This window comes from Gossypium hirsutum, chromosome A11 (assembly GCF_007990345.1).
Source record: "Gossypium hirsutum isolate 1008001.06 chromosome A11, Gossypium_hirsutum_v2.1, whole genome shotgun sequence".
NCBI classification, from domain to species: Eukaryota; Viridiplantae; Streptophyta; class Magnoliopsida; order Malvales; family Malvaceae; genus Gossypium; species Gossypium hirsutum.
In genome coordinates, this window is record NC_053434.1 from 116,172,701 (window position 1) to 116,199,930 (window position 27,230).

The 27,230-nt window shown below is 33.9% G+C and overlaps 1 protein-coding gene and 1 pseudogene across 1 annotated transcript; both read left to right on the forward strand.

The window, feature by feature from the left end:
• Positions 1 to 456: 456 nt before the first annotated feature.
• On the forward strand, positions 457 to 1,689 carry LOC107944460 (receptor-like protein EIX2). Its single transcript, XM_016878286.1, has one exon. It carries the CDS (start codon positions 457 to 459, stop codon positions 1,687 to 1,689), a length of 1,233 nt encoding a protein of 410 aa, XP_016733775.1.
• Positions 1,690 to 5,634: 3,945 nt separating this feature from the next.
• On the forward strand, positions 5,635 to 7,937 carry LOC121210078 (amino acid transporter AVT6E-like; annotated as a pseudogene).
• The last annotated feature ends 19,293 nt before the right edge of the window (positions 7,938 to 27,230 follow it).

Here is a 27,230-nt window from a genome sequence, read left to right on the forward strand (position 1 = left end):
TAGGTGTAGTTTACCCTTTACAAAATTGGAGCCGTTAAGTAGCCAATGTTGGATGCAAAACACTAAAATGACATATCATGTGAATATTAGTGCCTAGAACTATCCATAGCCTCTGATAAACATTTAAATTGGAGGATAATATACTTTAGCACACTTGAACCCATGTTCTTTTACACTGACAACAATGCCAATTCCAATCCAACTAAGACTCAATCGGTGCATGAAGAGATAATTAAGGGACCACGGCTTCCATTTTGTTTGACAGAATTTTATAACATTTCTTTAATTTAGTAATCAAAATTCATGTTACATTTTGTGGAAAATTAAATGCAATTTTCCCTTCATAGAAAATTTTATATGGAAATTAAAAGCATTTTGTTGAAATTTGGGGTTTTGGAAGAAACTTTATATTTGTGTTTTAGCTAAGCTTACTCTGTGTAATTGGAGTTGTGAGCAATGGCAATGGCAAACATGACAACTCCTCTTCCAATTTCCTTACTCTCTTTTCTTCTTCTCATTGCCGCTATCTGTTTTAGCATTTGTGATGCCAATTTCAACCTACTTTGCATCCAAACTGAGAGAGAAGCTCTTTTGAAATTCAAGAATGATCTTATTGATCCTTCAAACAGGTTATCTTCTTGGATTGAAGGAGGGGATTGCTGTAAATGGATTGGTGTCGTCTGCCATAACTCAACAGGCCACGTCAACCAACTGCACTTGGCTGCTCCCCTTTTTTCACCTTCAGCTCTAGGAGGCAAAATAAATCCTTCACTGCTGGAGTTGAAGCATCTCAGTTTCCTGGACTTGAGCAATAACAATTTTAAAAGCATACAGATCCCGAAGTTTTTCGGTTTGCTGGAGAGTTTAACATACCTTAACCTCTCTCGAGCACTATTCCAGGGAGCAATTCCTCATAACCTGGGGAACCTTTCAAAGTTGCAGTATCTTGATCTTGGAGTTGATGTTTTTTCGTACCGGTGGGATCTTAAATCAAAAAGTCTTCAATGGGTTTCTGGACTTTCTTCCTTGCAGTACCTTGATTTGAGTGGTGCGGATCTTTCTAAAGCAACTGATTGGGTACAGGTAACATTCAAACTTCCTTCTTTGTTACAATTGCACTTGTCAGGTTGTAGGTTAGAAGATGACCCATCTTTCATCAGTGTCAATTCTACAAAATCACTGATTGTTCTTGATCTTTCTGAGAACAGCTTATCTTCAGTACCTAAGTCGATATTTAGTCTTCATGCTCTTGTGTCCATTGATCTTAGATGGAATTATTTGAAAGGCCCAATTCCAGATTACTTTGGGAACATCTCGTTTCTTGAAGTTCTTGATCTTACTCGGACTTCTCTTAATTCATCCATACCCAACTCCTTGTACAGTTTAAACCGTCTTCAGTTCCTTAGTCTTAGTGATAACCAGTTACAAGGAACAATCTCGAGTGCCATTGGAAACTTGAGCTCTGTTACTCACCTTGATCTTTCTTATAATGATATGTTGGAAGGAAGATTACCAACCTCTCTGGAACATCTGTCTTACTTGTCCCTTGCTCAAAACAAAATTTCTGGTCCCATTCCATCATCGATAGGGGAGATGTCAAATTTGAAATTCTTTGATGTTTCAAAAAAATCAATTAACCGGTCAAATTCCATTGTCTATAGGGGATTTATCATCTTTGGAGTTCTTTGATGTTTCAGAAAATGAATTAAATGGTACTTTTCCTCCATGTTTTGGACAGCTGAAAAGTTTGGAAACTCTGGGTTTTGGGTATAATCTATTTGAAGGAGTTGTATTAGAAACCTACTTTTCTAATCTCACAAGATTGACAGCTCTGAGGGCATCACAAAATAGACTTAGATTTGAACCAAACTCAAGTTGGATTCCCCCATTTCAATGTCACATTATTGAATTGGGTCACTGGCATCTTGGCCCAAAGTTTCCCCAGTGGTTAAAATTCCAAAAGAAATTGTTGTATTTGGATATCTCTGATGCAGGAATTTTAGATGTCTTGCCCACTTGGTTTTTGAACCTTCCCACTCAGTTTGATTCTTTAGATCTTTCCTACAATCAACTTAGTGGAGATGTTTTGTATTTGAATGTAACATTCTCTACTGACTTGAGTTCAAACCGCTTTACAGGTCCATTGCCAAGATTAGTTTCAAATTTAAGATTTTTATTTTTGTCAAATAATTCATTTTCTGGATCCCTTTCTAAATTAATTTGTAATCCATCGTTAACGGGGATTGGAGCTCTTGACATTGATACAAATCTACTCATTGGAGAAATTCCAGATTGTTGGAATTATTGGGGAAGTTTAGCTAATTTAAATTTGGGAAGCAACAATTTGACGGTTAAAATCCCACCTTCTTTAGGGCATAAAAATCTTTTAGTGCTAAACCTTCGAAACAATAGCATGTTTGGAGAATTGCCATCCACATTGCAAAATTCTACAAGATTGATTATGCTTGATCTTAGTGAAAATCATTTCAATGGAAATGTACCTGCATGGCTTGGTGAAAAGCTCTCGAACCTTGTGGTTCTAAGCCTTCGATCAAATAACTTTGATGGTCATATTCCTCACAAAATTTGTGATCTTCAATATCTTCAAAACTTGGACCTTGCCCACAACAACATTTCAGGAGTTATTCCAAAATGTTTCAATAATTTAAGTGCAATGGCCACAAAATAAAAAACCAATAATAAAGTTTCTGCGCAGTATTCAGTTGTTTACTCATTTTATTTGAGTGCATTATTGGTGTTGAAAGGAAGAGAGGATGAATATGGTACCACATTAGGACTTGTTACCAGCATGGACCTTTCAACTAACAGTCTCACAGGAGAGATCCCCAAAGAAATTGGTAGTCTTGTTGGACTCACTACAGGAAAATAGGGCTTTAGCGGTGTTTTTAGTGGCGTTTTATTAAAAAACACCGCCAAAATTTTAAAATTCAGAGCAATAGCGGCGTTCCAAAAAAACGCCGGTAAAAACAGAACAATAGCGGCGTTTTTTACTAAAATGCCGCTAAAAACAGAGCATTAGCGACGCTTTAGGTAAAACGCCGCTAAAAACCAGGGCATTAGCGGCGCTTTAGTTAAAACGCCACTAAAAACCAGGGCATTAGCGGCGCTTTAGTTAAAACGCCGCTAAAAACCAGGGCATTAGCGGCGCTTTAGGTAAAACGCTGCTAAAACCCCATAACCCCTAAACCTCAAAAAGAATCATAAACACTAATCTCTAACCTCTAAAACAAAAAATTATTAAAATTTATGATTATACAATATATTAAATATTTTCTTATATAATCATAAAAGAGATAGTATTGAATTTAAAATATTGAATTTAAAATATTGAATTAATTATCATTATAGTTTATGGTTTATGGTTTAAGATATATGGTTTAAGCTGGTTTAATTATGATCATTAACTATGGTTTAAGGTTTAGGAGTTAACTAGTATTTGAAGGTTTATGATGAATTCGGGGTTTATGGATTATGATTTAGGGTTTAAAGGTTAGGGTTAAAGTTTAGATTAATGGGACAATTATTAACTTCTTAAGAGATAATTTCCTTTCCAGATTCTTACTTGGGATGCTATTAAGAAAGGGTGATTTTGAATGTGGAATTAGCATTTTTTGAACTATGTATAAATTCCAAGCTTATATAACATAGAAATATCTTACAGAGTGGACATTATAACTAGAGTGTTCCAATAGATCTAGAGAATTAATTGTTTTATTAAAGTTATGTAACTTTGTATAAATAATAATGCTATTGTGTATTTTTAATTATCTATTTTTTTTGTTTAAATATATTTAGATTAAATAGAATGCCTGAAATAAAATATGTTAAAAATTAAGTTTAGGTTAAGGGTTTAAGGAAATGATACTATTAGCTTAATTGAAGAACTTTTGGATTTTACTAAGATTCATGTTATTTTGTATATACGTACTCATAATATTATTTAATATAAGAATATAAACATATATATATGTGTGTGTTTTAATTTGTACTACACTAACATTGGCCACACGAATTCCCAAAAATATGTTTATTATGGTTTAGGGTTAACAGTTTTTTAGAGTATACTTTATAGTTTGGGCTTTATGGTCTAGGAGTTATGGTTGGTTTAGGGGTTACGAATTGTTTTGGGGTTTAAAGTTTGGGGTGAGGGGTTTTTTGTTTGTGGTCTAAGGTTTAGGGTTTAGAGTATCAGGTTTAGGGTTTTAAATTTAGAGTATAATTTTGGATTTTAATTTAGAAGATAAATGTATATAAGATAAATATATATAAAATATTATTTTAAAAAATATATATATAAATATATATATATGAAAAGTGGTTTAGTGTGCAATTGTGTACATGAACTGTAATTTGATCTAGATCTTGTAAAATATTTACACGTTATTGATATAATAAACAGCATCATGTTTTTATTTAATTAATTAATTTATATGCATACATAATATGTATTTTAAAATGTGTATTAAATCAAAATTAAAGTTTCAACTATAGTTAGGGTTTTAGGGTTTATATATAATTTAAAAGAAATTCTAAATATATAGTTTTAAATTTTGATCAATTTTTATAAAATATTTAGGTATTAGCGGCGTTTATACATAAAACGCCGCAAAAGATAGAAAATAGCGGCGTTTTTCTAGAAAACGCCACAAAATTTCATTACACATTAAAGTAAAACGGCGTTGTTTCCTCTGAATAGTAGTGGCTTTAGCGGCGATTCTATAATAAACGCCACAACGCGTATTAGAACGGCGTCGTTTTATAGTGTAGATAAAATAGGTGTTACTGGCGCTTTGCTGAAAACGCCGCAAAAGGTCTTATTAGCGGCGCGTTGCTGAAAACGCCACAAATTTTTCTTATTTGAAACGGCGTCGTTTTTTCTCTCCTGAGGTTTATGCCCTTTACCCGAAATCGGTTTCATTTTTTTTCTAAGTCATTTTCCCCCATCTCGTCTTCCTTCCCCAAATCCCTAAAACAAACACTTTTTTTCCCCCAAATCATCCCCTAATTCCCCCATTCCCGAAATCCCTTAGCATTTTCCCTTTCCTCTCGTCGATGGTCAGATGCTTCATGGGAAGATAATGGTTAGTTTTTTAGTCCCCTTTAGATTAATGTGTAGTTATTGTATTACTTGGCTTTTATTTTTTTTTTGGAATTAAGCTTAAATGGCTGAACTTGCTATTTTGAACAACCACTTCCTTTCTTGATATGTAGTGTATGCTGGAATTTTATTACGTCTTCTTCTCTTGTAGACTTTTCTGTCATTCGTGTAATTAAATGTCTTTCATGGAGAACTTGCAACTCATTTTTAGCACATTACCTCTGCTCTGATTTGTTCAGTTGCTATAGTAGTCTGGGAGTGATTATGCTCTGGCCATGTTGCTTTGGCTTTTAATTATATCCTCCAATGGCAGCACTGGAAAACTTTTCCTTTATTTCCAAAAACGTTGACCCACCACGGATCTGCTGCTTTTTCTTGACCCTTTCAAAATCCATTCCATTCAATTCAATTCAATTCCTCCCAATTCTTTGTAAGTTTTTTAATCGTTACATTCGATTTTTTTCTGAGAGATCTTCACAAAGTTTCAAGCTTCTTAAGCATTTCTTTGATCTAGAATGGATAGTAATTATTCAGCTATACCCGAAGGCTCATTTGTAGAATTACAAATGCATAATGAACACCATGACTTTAGATCCCAACAAAAATCGCTCCTCTCTGATGATGGGAACCGGGTAAATCATCCCAAGGTTATTGCTGATTTTGATGATCTTAATGATGATGATGATGTTGATACTGATGTTTGATGTTGATCTCGATGATTATACCCTTGTTTTAAGTAAACCCAATACCAGGTCTGGTGTTTTTGGTGCTGTTTTTAACTGAACCACCACAATTATTGGTGCTGGAATCATGGCTTTACCTGCTATTATGAAGGTTCTGGGGCTTGTTTTAGGGATTCTCGATCAGTGGTTAGGACTGGTTCGGTTCGTAATGTTTGGGTGATGTTATGTCTGGTTCAGTTCATCATATTGGGGTTCTCGATCAGTGGTTAAGACTGGTTTTGGGGATCATAGGAAGTTATTGGTTTTGGTTGTTATGGTTGTTTTTCTTGCTCCAATTTGCGTGTTAGATAGGATTGATTCATTGAGCATGACTTCGGCTGCTTCGGTAGCTCTCGCTGTTGTTTTCGTTGTGGTTTGCTTTGCTGTTGCATTCATTAAGCTTATTGAAGGGAAGATAGAGGCTCCAAGGAGGAGCCCAGATTTTGGATCAAAAATGGAAATTTTGGATTTACTAGTAGTTATCCCTATTATGACTAATGCATATGATTGCCATTTCAATGTTCAACCTATATACAATGAGCTCGAAGGTGATGTTTTGACCAATTTTGATAGGAATCTGGGAATTCATTTTAGCACTGCTTTGAATTATATTTGCTCTTCATTTGGTTTTGGTTTTCCCTGTTATTCACTTTTCTCTACGGCAAACTGTGGATAACTTGGTGTTTGAGGGATCAGCTCCTCTCACGGAGAGTAAAAAAAGGTCTTTGGCATTAACAGTAATATTGTTAGTGCTTATATATATTGGATCTACTATGATCCCGAATATATGGACAGCTTTCAAATTTATTGGAGCAACAACAACTTACTGTCTTTTAATATGTATACAATATAACTTACTGTCTTTTAATGGTATTGAGCTTGGTCCTATTTCTCCTGTTAATGTTATACCAAATTGCTGGCTGTTTTTTTTAATCATTTTATTTGTTTATTCCCACATGTTATTATGCAATATAATTAATATTATACCAATCATTAAATGTTGTTTATTTTTAGAACTCATTTGATTGTTTTGTCGACTAGAAACAGACTTTTGTTCTTCAAATGCAATGAGTAGGGAAGTCTCTCGACATTATTAAAGATCAATCCCAAGCATCTCTAAATAAACCCTCAAGAAAACATTTCCATTTCAATCAAGGTAACATGTTTTTCCTAACATTTATGTTTCTTTCAACATGTTTTTCCTTTTATGTTTTCAATGTTTAATTAACATTTAATTACATTCCTAAATTTTTAATGTTTTTCCTAACATTTAATTAACATTTTAATTACATTCCTAAATTTTTAAGCTTATTTCATCCACTCTTTTTTGTGTTTTGTCTCGATTTGGCTTCCTTCGTTAAGTTTCATGTAGAAGCTTACTTATCTTTTATTTTCAAGAAACAGATTTAGGTAATGGAAGATGTATGCCTGTGTGTTTGTGTCTCTATATATGTATGTATTTGGTACTAGATGAAAGCTTTATTCCAGTTTTGAAATATAGACCAAGTTTTGCATACATTGATCAATTTCTGGCTCTTTTCCTTTGAATACATGGTTCTCTTGATACTAAATACTCAGGTACTTTCTGCATATTCTGTGATTCTTATTAGATAAGTTATATATCAACAGTTATGTTAGTTTCCATCAAGGCCTCTGTAAACATAAAGTTGGTATTCTGGTTAGGAGAAGTTAATGTTTATGAGTTTTGTGGAGTATGATTCTGCACATGCAAAGTTGGTTTGTTTCAATCTGTGCATTTTCATGTTTACATAATAATGGTGATTCCATTTTGGTTATTTAGATGTTCTTTTGGTCTGTTTTCATGTTTCTATCCAACTTATGTGTTTAGTGTGGAATTAGATTGATTTAAGAGTTTATTGCTGTCTTGTTGCTCACGTTTTATATAATAAAATTGTTATATTTTGGTTATTTAGATGTTCTTTTGGTCTGTTACCATGTTTCTATCCAACTTATGTGTTTAGTGTGGACTTAGATTGATTTAAGAGTTTATTGCTGTCTTGTTGCTCACGTTTTATATTGCTGAATTCCTCTATTCATTTTCTTTCAGTTATGTGAAGAAATTGGTTGTGCTTTGATTGCTTTCTTATCCATTTGTTTATTATTTTTTATTATTTGAATTGGAATTGTCCTGGGGTAGTTTTGCATTTATTTGCCTGGTACTGAATGTTAAAAAAAAGAATTTACTGTTCTGCATCCTGGAAAGGGACCTTTTGAGTTTTGAGCTTACTGGGCTGTTGTTTGGTTTTTCAATCTCTGCAGTAAAACCAGGTTTAGATGAATTTACAGTTTTATTGACATTATGTTCTATTTCACCATTCTTGAAATTATGTGAAGATTCTTTCTAATTTTCTCCTCGGCTGTCTCTAGAGTCTAGCCTAATATTGATTTTTCCTTTTCATGCATTTTGAATCAAATAAAAGAATTTTAGCATGCAAGAAAAAGACACTTTACTTGCTTGCGAGAGTAATTTTTCATGGTCTTTTGGGAACCTACACATTGGGTTGTTAACCTGTTCATGTCTAGTTCTGTGTGAATCATTTTATCCTCACTTGTTTCCTGTTGGATTCTTTTTAGTTTCATACCCTCCATACTACCAAAAAGGAAGTGCTCTGTGAGACAAAGTCAAAAGTTCTAAGAATTTTTTTCATTATAAAGTTTTTGTTCACCAAACCTAGAACTTAATAAAAATGATGGTTGTGAAATTTTATAAATAATGTTCCTGAAATGTTGGTAATGAACCAAAAAAGAAGAGAATTGCCTGCCATGCTGAAAATTCTTGTTGAGAGTCAAGAGAACAAGAGGTGGCTGTTGTCCTTAAACGAAATTGTTAGTATTGGAGTTTTTTCTTTTGCTTTCTGTCTTTAAAATATTGATATTATTTCCTATGATGCTCTGATTCATGTGTGAGTGGGAATGAGCATGCTAGTATTTGCTTGTACTTATTCTGAAACCTGTTCGATTTGGGCACTTTAGGAAAGTCAAGGTTTAAAGAAACAGCTGACTGGATTTGCTAATTGTGTTATGTGCCTTGTATTTACAATTTTTTTGCAGAGATGGAAGTCATTTGTATGCTCATAAAAGATTTTGTATTTTTTTGTAGAAATGGTTTGAAAAGATGTACAGTTTTGCCAGATTTTGCTGAGGGGTACAGCTTCATTTACTACTTCTTGCTCCTCCTGCAAGTATTGGTTCAACTGAAGCTGCCATTTAATCTTCGAATTAAAATTTGGTACTGATATAGATAAAGTTTTTATATTTTCTTAAACTGAAATATATTTGGTGCCACTCTTATAATCTTACATCTGTTCTAGGTACTATCGAGCACCTGAAATAATATTTGGTGCAACTAAATACACCACAGCCATTGACATTTGTTCTAGGTACGTACAGGCCGTTTAGTTGCTAATTTTTTTTCCTTATTTCTATGCATTTTCACTTTAAATTACTTAACAAATATTGACTTTTTGGACTCCAGCCTCTGTTTGTTGGTGAAAGTGGAGTAGACCAGGTATGTTATATTAAGGTACGTTTTAAATATTTTAAAGATTCAAAGTATATATATATAGGCTGGAAACCTGACCTTATAGTATTAATTATTTGAAGTATGAATAAGTATGAATTAATTTTATTACCATATATGTAGCTTGCTTGTCCATTATAATTACAACAATAGCTGACCTTCTCTCCAACCTTATTTTAAATATTTTAAAGATTCAAAGTATATAGGCTGGAAACCTGACGGGTTGCCTTATATCGAGTTGCAAGATATAATGGAACCTCCTTAGGTGTAACAACGCCACGTATGATGAATCTTAAAAAATTCAAAAAGAATTGAAAAAAGTTCTATCGCTATTGAATATTTATATAACTTTAATTTATTTCCAGTTTACTTATAAAAATTAAACTACGATTCTTTCTTGATATTATTATATTCAAATTACTATTTTGTTATATTAAACATGTTTGATTTTAATATCGCTATTATTTTTAAATGTCTTTAAAATTTATAACTAATTTTTATCAAAATAGTATTATTAATTATTATTTGAAGTATGAATAAGTTTTTATATTTTGGTTCAACTTAAGTATGAATTAATTTTATTACCATATATGTAGCTTGCTTGTCCATTCCTTATTTTAAATATTTTAAAGATTCAAAGTATCTAGGCTGGAAACCTGACGGGTTGCCTTATATCGAGCTGCAAGATATAATGGATCCTCCCTAGGTGTAACAACGCCACGTATGATGAATCTTAAAAAATTCAAAACGAATTGAAAAAAGTTCTATCGCTATTGAATATTTATATAACCTTAATTTATTTCTAGTTTACTTATAAAAATAAACTACGATTCTTTCTTGATATTATTATATTCAAATTACTATTTTGTTATATTAAACATGTTTGATTTTAATATCGCTATTATTTTTAAATGTCTTTAAAATTTATAACTAATTTTTATCAAAATAGTATTATTAATTATTATTTGAAGTATGAATAAGTTTTTATATTTTGGTTCAACTTAAGTATGAATTAATTTTATTACCATATATGTAGCTTGCTTGTCCATTCCTTATTTTAAATATTTTAAAGATTCAAAGTATATAGGCTGGAAACCTGACGGGTTGCCTTATATCGAGCTGCAAGATATAATGGATCCTCCCTAGGTGTAACAACGCCACGTATGATGAATCTTAAAAAATTCAAAAAGAATTGAAAAAAGTTCTATCGCTATTGAATATTTATATAACCTTAATTTATTTCCAGTTTACTTATAAAAATTAAACTACGATTCTTTCTTGATATTATTATATTCAAATTACTATTTTGTTATATTAAACATGTTTGATTTTAATATCGCTATTATTTTTAAATGTCTTTAAAATTTTGTTATATTAGTAAGATTTCCAAAAAAGTTCTATAGAGCTTATAAATAATTCTATTGACCTTAAAAAAGAATTAAAAATTTCAACGACTGAATGGCCAATTATAAATTATTTTATCAACATAACATTATTGATCATTGTTTAAATATATTATAACTAATTTTTATCAAAATAGTATTAATATTGATCATTACTTAAATAAATTACATAACTAACATAACGTACATAACAACTTACATAACTTAACTAATACATGTAGTTTAATCTAATAATTTCCTTAAAAGCATATAGTTTAAAAGTTCAAATTTCATAAGTTACATAATGTACATAACTTACATAAAACATAAATATATATCATATCAAGACTTACATAATAAACAACTTACCCGTGAAACTTATTGCCAACTTTAGACTTCAACAACTACGAAATGGATAGGACTTGGATCAATTTCTCAAGGGCAAGCAACGAGTATCAAAATGGAGTGCAATCTTTTTTAGATTTTGCATTTCACAATTCAAGCCAAGAGAATATGATTCTTTGCCCGTGTAAGAAGTGTGGCAATATCTATTGGCATTATCGTGAAGTTGTCTACGAACATCTAATTGTTGATGGCTTCATTCAGGGGTATAAAAAATGGAATTTCCATGGAGAGTGTACAACTAGTGGAGCCTCTTCGACGATTAATCCGGGTTATCCTTATAGTGGTTACCGTCAGCATGTTAGAGAAGATGACATGGAAGGTATGATGTGGGACGCATTTAATATACGGAGTGAAAGTTTCCAATCATTTCCACCAACCTATGTTGCATCTGATGATTATAATATCGGTGGGAATACTTTTATGGAAACGCGAAGAAGTGTACCGGATGAACAACCGAATGAAGAAGCGGCGAAGTTCTACACGTTACTTGGTGAAATGAATGAAGAACTTTATGAGGGATCAAAATTTTCGAAAATGTCATTCTATATTCGCCTTTTCCACTTAAAATGTTTGGGAGGGTGGACCAGAAACTCTTTGACAATGCTGTTAGAGCTTTTGAGAGAAATGTTCCCATTTGCAAAAATCCCTCAATCATGTAAAGACATGAAGAAAGTAATAAAAGATTTGGGCCTTGGGTACAACAAAATTCATAGTTGCCCAAATGATTGCATGCTGTATTGGGGTGATCGGAGAAATCAACAGTCTTGTCATGTTTGTGGTAAATCTCGTTGGATGAATAGAGATGCAGCAGATGTTAATGAGGATGAATATGGGCCACAGTCAAGAAGGAAGCCGAACAAGATTTTGCGATATTTCCCGCTAATCCCAAGGCTTCAAAGGCTATTCATGTCCTCAAAGACAGCTGAGTTTATGATGTGGCATCATGATCAACGAACGGATGATGGATTATTAAGGCATCCTGCAGATTCTTTTACATGGAAATCATTTGACAATAAATTTCCAAGCTTTGCAAGTGATCCTCAGAGTGTAAGGCTCGGGTTAGCATCTGACGGATTTAATCCTTTTAAAATCATGAGCACCTCGTACAGTACTTGGCCTGTGGTCATTGTTCCTTATAATTTGCCTCCATGGCTCTGCATGAAGCAATCTTCTTTGATATTATCTATGATTATCCCCGGAGAGAAAGGCCCCGGAAATGATATTGACATATATCTGCAGCCACTTATTGAAGAGTTAAAACAATTATGGGTGGATGTTGAGACGTATGATGTATTGAGAAAGGAGAACTTTTACCTACGTGCTGCTTTGATGTGGACAATTAATGATTTCCCGGCATATGCGAATTTATCGGGTTGGAGTACCAAAGGACGTTATGCTTGTCCTTGTTGTGCTGCTCAAACGTGTTTACAGTGGTTATATAATTGGAAGAAGTTTTGCTATATGGGGCATCGTCGGTGGTTAGATGAAAATCATAGATATAGATTTCAGAAGGCTTTATTTGACGGTACTGAAGAGTTGAAAAAAGCTCCTGAGCAGACCATTGGATCTGAAATCTTATTCATGTTAAAAGATATGGATTTCAGTTACGGGAAGCTGAATCAACCATCTAATAGGCAAACAAATAGACGATTGAGGGATGAATCTGATGATGAATCTGACGAGGAGGATTACCCTAATGAGGCGGACTTGTGGAAGAAAAGAAGTATTTTTTTTAGTTGTCTTATTGGGAGCATCACATATTACGCCACAATCTTGATGTGATGCATATTGAGAAGAATGTCTGCGAGAACATCATCCGGACAATTTTGAACGTCGATGGTAAATCAAAAGATAATATTCAAAGTCGACTTGATTTAGTTCACATGGGAATTAGGCGTGATCTTCATCCCCAAGTACTTCCTAATGGAAAATATTGGTTGCCGCCTACAATTTTTGCAATGTCAAAGGAAGAGAGAGAAATGTTCTGCACGGTGTTGAAGGATATAAAGGTTCCGGATGCGTATTCATCAAATATATCTCGATGTGTAAGTCTTAAAGATCAAAGACTATATTCATTAAAATCACATGACTATCACATCTTGATGCAAGATCTACTTCCACTTGCTTTACGGTGATGTATGTCAAAGAAGGTAACGTCCTGTATAATTGAGCTGTCCAATATAATGAAAGCAATTTGTGGCAAAGTTCTAAATGTTGAAGAACTTGAAAAAGTACAAGATCGAGCCGCTTTGACATTATGCAATTTGGAGAAGATCTTTCCACCTTCCTTCTTCACTATTATGGTGCACCTTGTCATTCATCTCCCTCGTGAAGCAATAATTGGTGGGCCGGTTTTCTATCGTTGGATGTATCCAATTAAAAGGTGCTAATTTATTTCAAAGGCATTCACCTTTATACCTATAGTTATCAGTTTTGATAATGTTGTATATGGTGTTTAGGTTCCTAAGCAAATTGAAGTCTTATTGCCGTAACAAGCATTATCCGAAAGGATCAATTGCTGAAGGCTACTTGGTAGAGGAGTGTATGACATTTAGTTCTAGATATTTAGAAAATGTTGAAACAAGATTGAATAGACCAAGTAGAAATGCCGGACTCAATGATCCTAACTTAGCCGAAACTTATTTATTTCAAAGTTATGGAGAACCAATCGGCAAAGTTGAAATTGTAGAATTAGATGACCGATCTTGGATACAAGCACATAGATATGTTCTTTTCCACCATGATGCACTTGAACAATTACGCAAGTAAGTTCTAGAATACGATAAATATTCATCTTTTTTTATTTGTTTATTTTTTAACGAATTAAACATGTTTTTAACATAGTGAGTACAAACAAATCTTAAGATCTCGTTCACGCTCACGAAGATTACAACATCGCGAGATTAATAGGTTATTCGCAAAATCTTTTCATGAATGGTTAAGCCAAACGGTATGCAACTCAACATTTTATTAACAAATAATAATGTTTTCTCATAACATTTACAATTACTCAACTTACTTTTGATTCAATAGGTTTGGAGTGGGAATGTCGTTAATGACGAAGTTAAATGGCTTTCCCAAGGTCTGAATCGAGTAGTAAAAAGATATAATGGCTTCATCATGAATGGATTCAGATTTCATACCAAATATCGCGAGAGATTGAGGAGAACTCAAAATTGTGGAGTAGTTGTTAATTCTTTAACTACAAGTTACGCTAGTGCTAGGGACAGTAACCCTGTCGAGAGAAATGTGGAGTATTACGGACTTCTAACCGACATTATTAAGTTGGATTACTATAGAAAATGGAAAGTTGTCTTATTTCGATGTGATTGGGCTGATGCTAATACTGCTCGCGGAATTAAAAATGATCAGTCTGGTTTTCCAATGGTGAATTTCTCTCGATTAATTCACACTAGAGAACATTTGATAGACGAGCCGTATGTATTTTCTTCTCAAGTTAAACAAGTTTTTTACTCGAAAGATCCAATTGATGAGGGTTGGTCATTGTACTCCGAAACACCCCTAGAGACTTGTTTGACATGGGGAATGGAAGTAGAGATGACATCGTTGAAAGATCAGAAACTTTGCCTTTTCCAGAACAAAACTTAAATGAAAATATCCCTAGTACTAGTACACAATTTCAATAGGTTCGTCAGGATGTGGACGAAGATATTTACGATTTATGATTTAGTAAGATTTTATGATTTTTTATTTATATGTAATGTTATAATTTTAACATTGGTCATGTTATATAATTTACAATTGTTGTTATTTCTTACTAAAATTTTAACTATTTAATGTGTTGTAGAAAAAATGCCTAGAAGAAGATTAAGAGATCTTAGTATTGTACAGAATACTACAAATTCGGAAGAAGTAAGTACTGAACAGCAGACAGTTGTTGGATCTTCAAGCGTGCGAGAGACACTTGACGAGTCTGTGGAATTTCAAAGTAATGTTAAGTTTATTTTACAAATTGTATTAAATTTTATTACTGATTTATTTTTAAATTTCAATATAGTAATAATATATTATTTTTCAGCTGAAAATGGTGGGACACGCAAAGGTCGAGGACGTACGCTCCTAACAGATTTATATAACTTAAATTCTGTCGAACGTGTCAAAGTAACTAGAAACAGCCATGGTTAGCCTCTTGGACAAGAAGCTCGACTTTTAACAGGCTATTTGGGCATTATAGCACGAAATGCCAATATGTTGCCCATCAACTACGAATCATGGCATAACATGCCTGATAGCAATAAAAATCAAGCTCTCTCTAATATTAAGGTAACAAAACGTTAATGTAATTTATAATACTTTGGTTTAAGTTTCATTTATATTTACTTCCTAAACTTGTGTTTTTTAGGAGAGGTTTGCTTTAGAGGTCTCTGATGCCTATATCAAGAAGGCATTGGGTAAAAATAGAGAGACCATAAAAGCATTTTGAAAAAAGAATATTTTAAAAAACCCATAAGCCTCGAAGAAAAATTGCAAAATGTCCCACCGGGAATGCTGAGGTACCAATGGGAAGATGCGGTTCGATTTTGGAATTCGAAGAAAGGAGATGTATTATGTACTTGCAAACTCTTATAAAATTTTCGGTTTATAGTATTTACTATATACGTAATAATAATTTCATTATGTAGGACCGTGAGCGAGTTGGAACAAGCAGCAGGCAAAAACAAAAATTTACGCACACGGCAGGGTCGAGAAGTTTTGCTTGTGTAGCTCAGGCTGCGGTACTATGGATTTATTAATTCTATCAAGTATTAATGAATTTTTACTATTAAATAATATTTTTACTACTATATTGTAGGAAGCCTCGTCTGGTTAAAAAGTTGGACGCCTTCAGCTTTTTGACATTACGCACAGGAAAAAGGATGGAACTTCGATGACATCTGAGGCTGCAGAAATTATGGTATATTTACTTAATGAAATTTGATTCATTATAAATATTTATAATATTTAATTCTAAGTTTTAATTCGTCGTTTTTATTAGTGTAATTTAAATAATGTTATGTTGTATTCTTTTTTATTGTATATTTCGTTTCTAACTCTTTAACTAATTTATTAGGAGAAACTTAAAGATAAGAAGGCAGAGTATGAAGCGACTGCTTTGACTGATAGTTCTGTTAATTTTGAGGATATTGATAACAGAATTATTAATGAAGTTTTGGATCTGGTGTTAACCCGACCCAATATTTTGGATCCACCTCGCACCAATACATGCCTTCCGGGAGTCAAAGTCAAGCTGAAGTTCAGAGGTTAAAAGATCAGATAGTTCAGATACAAGCTAGCACAGATGAGCAAATTTCTCAACTTAGAGCGGAGGCAGCAGCGAGGGAGGCGGAGCAGAACAGGAAATACAATGAACTCTAGCAGCAGCTTCAGTCTATGATGACTATGTTCCACCAATTTCAAAATCCGCCATCATAGACATGTTTTCTTGTAACTTTTAACATTATTTTAAGAATATTTTGAATATTCATTTCCAATTTATATAATATATTTTTCGTATAATTTTGTATTATTTAAATTTGCGTGTTTTGGTTGGGTTGGATTTTATGGTAGATTTGCTGTTTTTTATTGAATTTCTTGCAGGAGGGTTGGATATAGGTGTAAAAATGCATATTGCAAAACTGAGCAAATTAGCGGCGTTTTTTAAAAAAGCGCCGCTAAAAGTACAGGTCTATAGCGGCATTTTTTTACAAAAGCGCCGCTAAAAGTACAGGTCTATAGCGACGTTTTTTATAAAAGCGCCGCTAAAGTTCTTGGTCTACAGCGGCGTTTTTTAAAAAAGCCCCGCTAAAGGTCCTGGTCTTTGGCGGCGCTTTTATAAAAAACGCCGCTATAGTACTGTACTTTTAGCGGCGCTTTTATAAAAAACGTTGCTATAGGTCCTGGTCTTTGGCGTCGCTTTTTTAAGAGCGCCGCTAAAGGTCCTGGTCTTTAGCGGCGCTTTTATAAAAAACGCCGCTATAGGTCCTGGTCTTTGGCGGCGTTTTTTTAAGAGCGCCGCTAAAGGTCCTGGTTTTTAGCGGTATTTTTTTCTAAAAAACGCCGTGAACTTTTGTGGCGTTGTATATAGCGACATTTTTTGCGGCGCTTGGGAAAGCACCGCTAAAAGTATTAGCGGCGCTTAGAAACGCCGCTAAAGGCAAAAAAACGCCGCTAAAAATCTGTTTTCCTATAGTGACTATTGTCTTTAAATTTTTCAGGGAATCTCCTAACAGGAAATATACCAAACAACATTGGCAACATGGAGTTAATGGAATCTCTTGATTTGTCCATGAATTGACTAAATGGTGAAATCCCTTCAAATTTCTCCAATTTGCATTTCTTGAATCACTTCAATGTATCCTACAACAACTTAACAAGACAAATCCCAACAAGCACTCAACTTCAAAGCTTTGAAAACATGTCTTACATGGGCAATCATCTTTACGGACCTCCTCTCACTAAGAATTGCACTACAAAAGGAATTGCACTACAAAAGTTATTCCAACTGATGTTGCAAATAATGGAAGTAGCAGAGAAGGAAGTAAAGTGAATTGGCTTTATGTCAGCATAGTTCTTGGCTTTGTAATGGGATTTTGGGGTGTAGTGGCTCCGTTGTTTTTCATTAGATCTTGGAGGATTACATACTATCGAAAATTGGACCATATCTATGGTAAACTGTATGTGTTTTGGGCTACTATGGGTATGTAGTTTGATGGGAAAAAAAACCATGTCTAATTGATGAATCTGAGTTAGGTGTGCTGCTACATGATTGTTTGGTGCTGAAAGATTAGCTGTAGCATCTGTCCTTTTTTGGACTTGATGGTGTCCCAACCAGGCAGCCCACTCCCTTGCATGAGGGGTTTTGTTATATACAAGCCACAAGGAGTAGGATACTTTTCCTCTTGCATTTTTTTTTAATAATGTTGAAATTATGTTTCTTGTTGATAAGAATGAGGATTGTGAACGGTAGGTTTGGGTGTATAGGGTGAGCCTATTGGCTCGGGTTTAGTAGTTCGTCTCCTCTTTGTGTTCACTTTTGTTTTGTGACTTTTTCATTAATGAATTTCTTTTCTCTAAAAAGATTAGTAATTTTAGACACGCATAGAGTATAACGGTAAACTACACTTAAGAACATTCTAAAATAGGACAAATCCTATTTTGGTCTCTCTAATTTTTTTCAATTTAGTCACTCTAATTAAGATAATTGTTTGAATTAGTCACTACTGTTAAAAATTTTGTAATCCACTACAACTTAGAGCGGAGGTAGTAGCGAGGGAAGCGAAGCAGAGCAGAGCAGAAAATACGATGAACTCTAGTTACAGCTTCAGAATATGATGAAGATGTTTCACCAGTCGCAGAATCCACAATCTTAGACGTTTGTTTTCTTATTGTAAGCATATTTTTAACATTATAACTTTTAACATTATTTGTAAGAATATTTTGTTATTTCATTTATTAATTTTAGATCATATATCTTCCATTGGATTTGATCATTTATATTTGCTATTTCTGGTTGGCTTTGTATTTGCTAGATGGCTTTGTATTTGCTATTTTTGGTGGTTACGGGAAGGGTTGTGTATGAATTGAAATGTGTAGCTAGGAATCTGTAAAAGAACAAGACTTTTAGCGACGCTTTTACTACAAATGCCGCTATAGAACGTGACCTTTAGTAACGTATTTGATTAAAGTGCCACTAAAAGTCTTGTTCGTTAGCAGCATTTTTCTTAAAGCGCCGCTAAAAGTCTTATTCTTTAGCGGCATTTTGCTTGGAAGTGCCGCTAAAGGTAATGTTCTATAGTGGCGTTTGTAGTAAAATACCGCTAAAGCTCATGTTCTATAGCGGCGTTTGTAGTAAAAGCGCTCCTAAAGGCATGTTCTATAGCAGCGTTTTCAGTAAAAGCACCGCAAACGCCGCTAAATGTCATGTTCTATAGCGACGTTTATTTTGCAAAATTTAGTGGCGTTTAAGGCCCAAAAAAAGCTGCTAAAAACTAATTATGTTGTAGTGTTGGGTCGATATTGGAGCCATAACTACTTGTTTGTTTAATTGTAGATTGGGCTTAACAAAATTGTAATGCCCCAAAATCTTAACTTTTTGAATTGTTAGAAATTGGTAAGTCAATTAATCTGGTTGATGTGTAATTTCAGGTTATTAAGTTCTTTGCCAAAAAAATGGTTTCAGTGTGTAATTTATGTGTTTTGATGCAATTAGGAGAAGATCGTATAATGTTAAAGACTAAATTTGTTGAAGTTTTTAGATTTAGGACTAAGTTGATAGAATCTGTAAATATTGGAGGGTTAGAATTTTTATTATGCTAATAAAAAAACCACCGTTAGTGATTTAACAGAGAAGTGGTCAAAATATTAAATTTCTATAATGTTAATAACTAAAATAGAAAATTTGAAACCTAAGTAACTAAAACAGAAACACGTTACAAATTGGGTGACTATTTTTATAGTTTACCCTAATATTGTATTGTTTAAATATTAAAAAAAACATATTATGTTGCCTATATTTAAAATTTTAATAAAGCAAAAAAAACTAAAATATTAAATATTGAAATAAAAATAATATATTTAAAAAAAGATATGGGTGAACCTAAAACAGGCTTAGGTTATTCACAAAAAAAAAGAACAAGTTGTTTAGGTTAGCGATTTATAAATATGAATAATTTTGGGCAAAATTTTAGATCCATATTTCATGCTGGACTGAGTTTGGATAAATATAAAATGTACTAATATCATATATAAACCCGATCTAATCCAAATCATTAACACCTCTAATAATATAGACTTAACAATAACTAATATCTAACTAAAACTAATATCACAGCTGACACCTTGAAATTGAAAGGTATAAATAAAATTAAGCAAAACTTTTTCTTTTCTCTTTTTGCTTACTTAATGTATATAATGAAAGAAAATACAGAGGTAAAAGCATCATGGAGGTCCTTGTACTATGAGTCAAATTGTATTTTACCCCTTCTACTAAATAAATGAAAGCCAATTAGTCATTATATATTAGGTCAAAAGGTAAACTGGTTATTCTATAAAAAATTCATCCATATCTACTTTTAAAAATTGGTCCTTGTACGTCAACATGAAGTACACGTGTCATATCACAAGTAACTATCTGGTTATTTTGTTAGCTACACAAATTTTTAATAGTTGAAATGGATAAAGTTTTTAACAAAAAGGACCAATTTACTTTTTAATATAATATACAAAGACTAATTTATTTATTTTTAAAATAAAATAGATAAAATACAATTTAACTAATAATAGCCTCTATGGTAATATTATCAAAGAGAAACTATGGCGTGGTCGTGGAGTGGGACTTACTCTATAGACTTAGTTGAGTTGACCTGCTTCTCAATTTGTCTTTCTAAATTTGTGGAATTTTAAAGCTTGTTAATTTCCACATTAAATAGAGAGGGAAAAAAGAAGAAGTTTATGTCAATTGAAAGCTTGTTAATTCTAATCAGTATTTTCTATATTAATTTTAATAAGATTAACTAAATGAATATATATTTTTTATTTTAAATGTCACATCGTTAAATTTAATATAATAATTTTAATGGCAATAATTATTGGACCCGAGTTTTTAAATTAAAAATATATAGGGACTAAATTCTTGAAAATAAAAGTACGAGACTAAAATCAATATATATATAGTGTATAGCAACTTAGAGTATATTTAAACCTTCAAAATTTTACATTATAATTTGATGCAAAGAAATAATCAATCTAACACGAAGCTTGAAAATAATAGCCAAACATATAGAAAAATATTCTTATTCAATTTCCAATTTTGGTTTTTTTCTCTCCTTTCGCTTTTAAAACCTAAAAAGTCTTTTGGGAGTGGGACTTACTTCATAAACTTAGTTAAGTTAACCTACTTCTCCACTTTATGTCTATTTGTGTTTCTAAACTTTTGGAATTTAAAGTTTTATTAAATTTCATGTTAGAGGTGGATTAAGTCTTAATTTTATTAATATCGATATTATTATCAATAAAGGTATACGTAAACTTGAGTGTGTTTAAGTGCATTTCTACAAATAAAATTGGGAAAGTATTTGGAACACTATGTATATGAGGTAGAGCTGATCATGGGCCTGGCGGCCCGGCCCAGCCCGAAGGCCCGTCTGAAAAATGGGAGGGTTTGGGTAAATATATAGGCCCGAAAAATGGGCTTGGGCAAAAAATGAGGCCCGTTTAGAAAACAGGTCGGGCCTCGAGTAAGAGTTTTTTGGCCCCGGCCTGGCCCGAATTATATATTAATATATATTTTTTATTTTTTCAAATTATTTTAAATTTTTAATATAAATATTTTTTATTATATTGTTAATTTGTGTATTGTTTTAAGAATTGTTTTAGTATTATTTTTATTTGTTTTAATATTTTTTTTTATATTTTTAAATATATTTGATTTATTATATTTTTAAATTTTTTATTTAATGAAATAAGAAAAAAATTAATAATGGCCGGGCCGGGCTCGGGCTTAGTAATTTTATTTCGGGCCGGGCTTGGACAAAATTTTAGGCCCATATTTCGGGCCGGGCCCGGGCCTAGTAGACGGGCCTAAAATTTTTCCCGAGCCTAGCCCAAACCCACCCCGGCCCATGATCACCTCTAATATAAGGTATAGTAAAAAAATTAAAATATATAAAAAATTGAGACACGTGACAAATTTATAACTATACTTATAGAATTAAAAAATGTAATATCAATGTACCAAATTATCACCCAAAATAGTATATATTAAAGATATTGGCAGCGCCAAATTTGAATGCAATTAATTAGAACCTCCCTGGAAGGAATTTATATTCAACAAATTATAACTGCTTTTCGGGGAAAATTCAAGCTCGAATTTTATCATATCGTAAAAATCATAATTCAGTTTGGATTGGTTTTGAAGAAATATTTCAATATATCTTATGGTATTTTTATTTTCTAAACTCAAATTGATCTAAATTGAATATCAAAGAAAATTGAATCAAAACTAATCGAATTTCATTCATCTAAATTGGGTTAATTCGTCAAATTTTTAAATTTTTTTTTATAAAAAAGTAATTCTTTATCTGTAACGCCCCAATTTTTGAGAATTCTGTGAATGTTGGCATAGGTTTAATTATGTTAGTGGGCCTCTAGAAGGCCCAAGCTTAAGATAGAACCCGACAATTTTAGTTAATTTTTGTTCCATAAGAAAAAGGGTGTGAAATTATGAAATAGGACCTATGTGAAAATGTTTGAAAATGTTATAGGCTAAATTGAAGTGGCCAAATAAATAGGAGTGCAAAATAGGAGGATTTGCATGACAAACCTCCCATTTTACATGAAGTGGCCAGCCATCATGTTGTTGTAGACAATATGAGCACTTGATATCCATAATTCATGGTACAAATTGATAATGGGTTAGGTAAATGTTCCATGATAATGGATTAGGCAAATATTCCATGATAATGGGTTAGGTAAATGTTCCATGATAATGGTTTAGGTAAATGTTCCATGATGGGCATTTCATGTCTTTTGTATTAAAGAATTAAATTGATGAAATATGAAATTTTATCAAAAGAAAAAGGGGTGAAAAGAACAAAGTTTTGTCCATCTTTGTTCATCATAGCCGAAAAGTTAGAGAAGAGAAAGGAAAGGAGAAAGCTCTTGAATGTTTGGTCACTTGGGGAAGAAAATTGAAGGTAAGTTCATGGTAGTTTACTTCTATCTTGATGTTCATGAGTTCTTCTTGATTCTACCTTAACTCTTGAAGCATATTTTGGTTTTTAGTTGTGTTGTGAGCATTTAGTCATGAATTAAAATGAAGGAAATGGTTGTTGTTTCATGTTCTTTTGATGAAAAATGGAAGATAGGTGAAGTTGAGCCAAACAAATGAGCATGCATGTGCCTTAGATACTAAGGGAAAAAAATCAGCTAACATGTTGTGCTTTAAAATGATGAAATGGAGATTATACTTAAGTAAAATCATAGATATGTGATGATTGATTGGTGATATACATGTTTAAATAACAAGCATGCAAGTTAGGTGTGAAATAGTGATTTGGTAATAAATCTGCTTGGGACAGAAGCAGTAACGTGACTTTGGAAAATCACCATAAATTGTGGGAGATGAGTTAGAAGCTGAATAAATTATGTAATTAAAGCTTAATGAGTCTAGTTTCAAATGGAGTAAACAAGAACATATTTTGAATTCTTTACAATGAGAAATTTGATTCGTAATGAAGAGTGGTCAGATTAGTCAAACAGTGAAACATGCGAAACTTTGAGAAAAATCTAGTATTGATTGGCCAAACCAAAAATTCTGAAAATTTTATGGATATAAGATATATGAGTCCATTTTCAGGGAAAATTAACGGCACTTGATTTGGAGTTTCATAGCTCCAGTTATAAATGATTTAGTGACTATTGCTCAGGAAGACAGCTTGCAGTGAAATTATGATTATGTGGTAAACATTGACAAAAATTTGTTAATGAGTTGCTTATTGATTTCTTATAAGCTTACTATGATCTGCAGGTGTGGTTGGCCGAATATTGTAAGGGGTTAATACGTAGTTCGTATTTGAATAGTTAGATTAATGTGTTAGTAATCCAATTGTAGGCAGTTCGTGTGTGGATTTCGTCAGCATATCGTCGCAAACAGGTGTGTAACTAACACCCTTTTTCTTAGTTTGGATCGGCAAAAGTCGAAAAGCCGAAATGCCGAAAACCGGTATTTTGTAGATTTGCGAGTGTGCGAATGCTCGTGAGGTAAATCGATTAATGTTTTTGATAAGCTGTAAATTTTGGACTGCAAAGTGCATGATTTATGTGCCCTCGATATTTTTGGGCTTAATGGGCCAAAATTGGAATGATGGGCCAACGGACCCAATTCGGTAAGAACCCTCGGTACGTGATACTGTTAGTACGTGAAAAGTAGGAATATGCATGAAAAACCCTAAAATAGATAAATTACTGAAATACATTTAAAAGTGGAAAATTTACAGTTTTACCCCTAGTAGATAAATTATCGAAATACCCCAATGGTTAAATTGACCTAAATGCATGTTTGACTGTTGTTCTTTACTACATGCCATGTTGTTATTATCTGATGCATGGGATTGGGATATTGATGGAGGAAGTACTGAAAGTGGCTTGTCCACGTACTGGAGGCTTTGCCTCAATTTACTGTTAACTGAGCAGCAAGGCTGCAACTGTGGAGTGTTGGGCTGGGTGGGTTGAGCTATTCCCCACATGGAGTGTAGGGCTGGTACGGGTGGAGTGTAGTGGTTGGTGGGTTGAGTAGTCTCCCCAAATGGGCTTGCATATGTTATTGATGTTGCATGTATTTTGAAATGGGCCTATGGGCCATACTATTATCTGAATAAGGGGCTAAGGCCCAGTTTATTGTAATCTAAAAAGGGCTCTGGTCCAGTACCACTGTTACCTGAATGGGCTTAGGCCCAATAGGCTTGAGCTAACTTGGGCTTTGAATGGGTTTTCCTTACACACTGAGTTCCCCCAAACTCACCATATTTATTTTCATCCACGCAGGAAATCCCCAACCATAGTGGGCTTGGAGCTGTGAGGGAATTCGGAGTGGCCACCCGTTCTGAAAGTTTGGTTTTCTTCTGGTGAACTGGACATCCTATTATTTACGTTGAGGTTTGGGTTTTTAAATGTAATAATGTCACTTAATTATTTTTGATGGTATTAATATGTATTACTAAGATAGGTATTACTTATTTTAACTGTTGAAATTGGATAGCTTTAAGGCGCGTTTTCAAAAAAAAAACAACAATTGATTTCAAAATAACACGACAACAAGCAAAGCTTCCGCAATGAAAGTATTTTCCAAAATTAATCACTTTTCCTAAAAATAACTTAATCAAATCAGTTTCCTAGAAATATACATGACGTTAAGGTGTGGCAATGGCGGTGTGCATGTCTAGGATTGGATCCGAAGGGAGCTTGGTACTTAAGTTGTCTGATAGACTCACCTCCTCTTTTCCGGTTTCTTACCTGGTGCATAGCTTCCATTCACTTTAACCTATAATGAAATTATCTTTTAAAACACTAAGTAGGTTTTTCTGAATCAACAATATAAAATGTTTTGAACGCTTCGATGTGGTATGTCAGATCCGGCCATAATGTCTGGGCCGGGTTTGGGGTGTTACATTTAGTGGTATCAGAGCCTAGGTTGCAACAACTCGGCTATGGAATGGGTTTACAAAAACAAAGATTTTCGAAAGCGAAAATTTTATAAAGAATGCGAAAAACTCGATTTTCAAAATTTAGATCTTTAGAAGGTGGCATTCCGAATCTCTGGCCCAAGCCTGTAAGTATTACTCTGAACTCTTCTAAATATTTTTCTGACTTATCTGTCTGTACTGAAATCCTGCTAGGATACTCTAGATAGGATGATACTGAAACCATAGGAAAATCTGATAAGAGACTGAAACTGTAGCTAGACTTCGATTCTGCGAAAACAAACTCTGAACTACTGTCTGATTCATAAAACATCTGTAATAAACACTGGAATACTAATTGATGCATAAAAATTTGTAATCAATATAATACGATATGAGTACAAGAGACCGTGGACGGAGCCGAGGAAGTGCTCGAGCGAGAGCTTCGTCTTTGAGACATATGCCGGCGGTGGATGCACCGGTACCACCGGCAACAGAGGTAGAGTCTCATGACCGTGGTGCTGAGGATGATGCCTTGTCACAGGCAATGCTTCGTGTTCTGGAAAGGGTTACCGGGGCAAGTACGACAATGGAGTTCGGGGATCTATTTCTGAACGACTTCGGGCTAACGGAGCGGAGATCTTTAGGGGCGTGTCTGGTATAGCCCCGAATATGGCGGAATATTGGTTGGAGGCCACAGAAGGGATTATGGACAACTTGGACTGCTCTGAGGAGATTGTGAGTGGGGTATCTATACTAAGTCCTTTGGGTCACTCGGTTAGGGTAGATAAACTGTATAAGGATGTACCCTTAGAAACTCAAGGTAGGATTTTCCCTGGAGATCTGATGAGCCACCGTTCGGAGAGTTTGATCTCATTTTGGGAATGGACTGGCTTGTTAAGCATAAGGCGACCCTGGATTGTGCTGCTAAACAAATGGTGTTAAGGATCACAAAGGATGAGGAGGTTATAGTTATAGGTGAGCGAAGGGATTATTTGTCCAATGTGGTGTTGGCTTTAAGAGCAGAAAAGTGGATTCAGAAAGGTTGTGAGGCCTATTTGGCATTTGTAAGTCAGTCAGAAGAGGAGGGACTGACAGTGGATAAGGTTAGGATCGTAAAGGAGTTCCAAGATGTTTTTTCGGAGGAGCTTCCAGGATTGCCTCCAAACCAAGAAGTTGAGTTTGGAATAGATTTGTTGCCTGGAATGACGCCTGTGTCCATCGCACCGTATAGGATGGCACCGAAGGAGTTAGTGGAGTTAAAGGCTCAAATTCAAGAGTTGTTGGATAGGAGCTTCATTAGGCCAAGCGTGTCTCCATGGGGAGCACCGGTGCTATTTGTGAAGAAGAAAGATGGTACAATGCGGATGTGCATTGATTATCGCCAGTTGAACAAACTGACAATTAAGAATAAGTATCCACTGCCAAGGATTGACGATCTGTTTGACCAGCTTAGAGGGGCTTCTGTATTTTCTAAGATCGACCTCCGATCTGGATATCATCAGTTAAGGGTCAAGGAGGCGGATATCTATAAAACGACATTCAGGACTCGGTATGGTCATTATGAGTTTTTGGTTATGCCATTTGGACTGACGAACGCTCCGGCAGCATTTATGGATCTGATGAATCGGGTGTTCCAACCATTCTTGGATCGATTCGTAGTCGTCTTCATTGATGATATCCTGGTATATTCTGAAACTGAAGCGAAACATGATGAGTATCTCCGTATAATGCTGCGAGTGTTAAGGGAGAAGGAACTCTTCGCGAAGTTCAGCAAGTGTAAATTTTGGTTGAGAGAGGTAATCTTCTTAGGACATGTGGTCTCTGCCAAAGGGATTAAGGTGGACCCTCGAAAGATTGAAGCAATTTTGGAGTGGAAGCCAC

Coding starts and splice junctions, on each gene's coding strand:
- LOC107944460 (XM_016878286.1), top strand. CDS start 457: ATGGCAATGGCAAACATGACAACTCCTCTTCCAATTTCCTTACTCTCT.